Source organism: Orycteropus afer, unplaced genomic scaffold (genome assembly GCF_000298275.1).
Source record: "Orycteropus afer afer isolate SDZICR_OR568_19922 unplaced genomic scaffold, OryAfe1.0 scaffold00253, whole genome shotgun sequence".
Lineage (NCBI taxonomy): Eukaryota > Metazoa > Chordata > Mammalia > Tubulidentata > Orycteropodidae > Orycteropus > Orycteropus afer.
In genome coordinates, this window is record NW_006921840.1 from 2,995,244 (window position 1) to 2,999,124 (window position 3,881).

Consider the following 3,881-nt stretch of genomic DNA (forward strand, 5'->3'; position numbering starts at 1 on the left):
GTCGAGTCGGCCCCGACTCATAGCGACCCCTCCTTGGGTTTCCGAGGCAGTATCACTACGGAAGTAGGATTGCCCAACCTTCCTTCTGAGGAGTGGCCTACAATAGTGAACAGAATTCTAAAAATACCATCCCCAGAGGCTTTCATGTAATCAGTATTTTTATTTTCTGAAATTGCAAAAAGGTATTAAAAAAATAATTGTAAATAGAAAATTATTTTAGCAATGTTTCAAACCAAGTTGGAAAGATAAACATACAAAATATAGCAGCTCAAGAAAAGTTTGGTTAACCACTCTAAACATATTGTGAGATACCCACTTCTGTAAGAATTAAAAAGCAGAACATATAAACAAACAAAAAAACAAGGTGCTTACCTTAAGAGATCGATGAACTCTTTTTGATTTTAAGTCCCAAATATTAACAGTTTTATTTAAGCCTCCGCTTACCAAATACATAGACGTGGAATTTAAATTGACACATGTCTGCTTTTGCTATTAAAAAAAAAAAAAAAAAGAAGTTACCTTACTAGCATCCAGAACTGATTTTCAAGTCTCCTCCAACACTTAACTTAAGCACATGATAAATATTTCTTGAATTAAATGCTATAAATATGCCAATACTAAATCAAGGTTCACCTCTCATCATCTTTCACATGAAGCCAAGTGTACAGTAGAGCTTATAGGGGGTTCAGAAAGGCTTCAAGAAAATCACAGATTCACGTTCTCTGCCCACAGGAAACTTAAGGAAGCACCTGGACAACAAGTCTTGGCCCCCATGGAACTCACTTGCCCTTACTGTCTCTCCCTAATAAAACCTGTTCATGCACTTCCACAGAATATCTTACAGTAAAATCTCTCCTCAAATCAGCAAATGTTAAAGGCAAGAAGGACTGTTGTGTGCCATCCAGCTAGACCTCTCATTTTATGGGTAGGGAAAGTTTTATGAGGAGGCAAAATACTTGCCGAGCACAGTAAATCTACCCGTAAGAAGCCCAAGTCTCAAACATCATAAAACTTGATCTCACATTCTTTTCTGTTGCTTTAAAGACACCATCTTCCCCGTTTTCTCAAGTAAACATCTAGAATTAACCCTGATTTCTCTTCTCTCTTTCTTCAATCTATCCCTAAATCCTCATACCTCCAATCCTAAAATCAATCCCACATGGGCCACCTTTCTCTATGGGAACTACTAGCACTGTAATCCAAGCCCTGCTGGGATCAGGACAGCAGCCAACTAACTAGTTTCTGTTTCCACTCTGTTTCCCTCTTCCCATCCTTCATAAAGAGTGACCTTTAAAAAATGTGAATCAGATCACGTCTCTCCCGTTTAAAACTTTCAATCACAGTTAAAATAAACCCCAAACTCATTACCTTGGTGTTCAAATCCCTATTTGTCCTGCCCTTGCCTATCTCATCTTCAACAATTTTTCTCCTCACCCGCTAATTCTCCAGCAACACTGACCTTTCCATTCCTTAAACAGAGCAACTTTGTATTTGCCTGAGGGCTTCTACACAACTATTCTTCTTGCCTGGAAAGCTAATTTCCCTGAACCTTGGCTGGATGGCTTCTTCCGGTAAATAGATATCAATTTAAATGCCACCTCTCCAGGAGCGCCATTGGCCACCTAATGTAACTTACTATTTTATTTTCGTTCTTTCCATCTAACTTAGCACTATCTGGGTATTTCTGTTACCAGTTTACTGTCTGTTTCCCAGCAGAATGCCAGCTTCATTAATGCAAATACTATAGTCATGCTCAATATATATTTATAGAACAAACGGCTAAAAACAGAGGTTACCAATTTCTTCTCATTAGTGCCATCTATATGATGGTGCTACTGGTAACTAAGCTACGTGATAGAACACACTGTTGCATGTTGGTTTCTTTTTAATCCATAACACACTTTCCTGGAGTCAATTCCACTCATAGCGACCCTCCTTGGGTTTCTGAGGTGGTATCTCTATGGAAGTAGATTGCCCAACCTTCCTTCGAGGAGTGGCTGGTGGGTTTGAATCAGCAGCCTTCTGGTTAGCACTCAAATGCTAAAGATGTACTACATTGTTACATAAACTGTTCTTATTTGCAGTTGAATGCCATAATAGAGACATTTTATAAGGGACATTTTATACCTTACTTAAAAGTTAAAGGGCAAGCTTCGTAAGTTTAGGTAAATCATCTCAACTTCCTGAGTCTGTTTCTTCAACTGGGAAGAAGACAAGATCTACTCTGAGAGTCTATGCATTTCAAAAACATCCTCTGCTCCGAGCTCTTAAAAGGATGCAGGTAGTCAGTCCTCTTTCCCTCCACCATTGGGCTACCCAAGGTGGCTAGCAGCTAGGAAATGCTGACTCAGGGTACCAACAGGGTGCAATTATATCAATGTTTCGGTACAGTTGCTTTAATACTCTTGCAGGTGTCATTCCAGGAGCAAACTTTGGTCTAATGAGACTTTGGCTAATGAGGCTGGGTCTAGCGAGCCCAGTCATCAGTGCAAATCAGAACAGTCTGCTATGAACTGTCAGAAAAACATTTAAGGAAAACAGACAAGGATGGCTTCCATCAAGGACTGATATTTAGGGATTTTCATCAAAAACAACTCAGAAATTATTTTTAAAGGCTCAAAACAAAACCTGTATTTATAGCTGGCTTACCCTGATGGTAGAAGATTTTTTTTTATATTTATATATTATTAATGTACCTAATGAACTTAAATAATTAATGGAAACTGTGTGGTTATTATAGAACTCCTGTGCCCCAAGACACAAAACAATTGGTGCAATATTTAAAAGCTAAAAATAACAACTAGCCAAATGTCTGGGCTATTTATTTAGTATGCTACCATGTCCATCATAATACTGTTAATACCAATTTGTCTATTTTAAGTCAAAGAAAATAAAAAGGAACTTAAAATTTTCCCTCTTAAGATAGCTTAAAATAAGTAGGATCTCATCTTACTTTCCCAAGTAGGAAATATCTAACACCTCCAATGGCACATGAATAACAGGACTTGTATCTTATGAAGCAGAGGTTATCACAGCAACGTTACAATCTGTTACAAAATATTAATACTGTTTAAAGAACCACTGCTTGCAAAATATTTACTTTTTATGAGTAAATGAAAGCAGATTCAAAGTTACAACTATAACGTCTCACTTTCACGTACCTCCATTCATATGTGATTTATTAACTGTGGGAATAAGGACTAGAAATTACAGCAACTAATTACAGAATTAATGTGGAAAAGCCACAAAAGCCTTAAAATTGTCATATTCATGAATACTATTCTCATGTATTTTTTAAAAGATTCCAAACTTATTCTAAGGTATAATATATAAAACTAGGACATAGATCGAGGTGTGTGTTGTGGTTGTCAGCTGCTGACGAGTCAGCCCTCAACTCATAGTGACCCTCTCTATGTTGGGATCAGACCATTGTCAGCCACAGGTTTTCAACGGCTGATTTTTGAAAGTACAGGTATATCTCCTACTTCTTGAAAGCTTGTTTTATACCACTGTGATTTTACAAAAGACCAGCATTAGTACCTGTTTTACCTAACTGAAAAATCTGAAGAGGATTTTCACATTTTCCAAAAAGGTGAAAAGTGAAACTAGCATTCAATATGTTTTACAGGAAGCCCTTAGAGAGGCAGCTCACCAAGCTCCTTTCCCAGCCTCAGTATCTCAGCCATAAGCCATCATGGCTTTGAACTATGTCTGAGTACACTATATGCTAGTGTTATTTTGGGTTTCATGTGTCATTTGGTATGATTTGACAGGTTATTTTTTGGGTCTGGGACTGCTCAAAAGTTTTTTCCATAGATATTAACAGTAATTGTTTCTTCACTTCAAACCATTTCAGCTTAAGAAACATTTCACAGAACTCT

The 3,881-nt window shown here is 37.5% G+C and overlaps 1 protein-coding gene across 1 annotated transcript in view; it reads right to left on the reverse strand.

Annotated features, from left to right (window-relative positions):
• NEDD1 (NEDD1 gamma-tubulin ring complex targeting factor) overlaps positions 1-3,881 on the reverse strand; it is an 82,495-nt gene that overhangs the window by 69,750 nt on the left and 8,864 nt on the right. Inside the window, exons 3-4 of the mRNA XM_007949767.2 lie at positions 1,136-1,143; positions 373-489 (exon numbers count right to left, since the gene is read on the reverse strand). Coding sequence (XP_007947958.2) covers positions 373-489; positions 1,136-1,143 — 125 coding nt within the window. The remainder of the gene's footprint in view (positions 1-372; positions 490-1,135; positions 1,144-3,881) is intronic.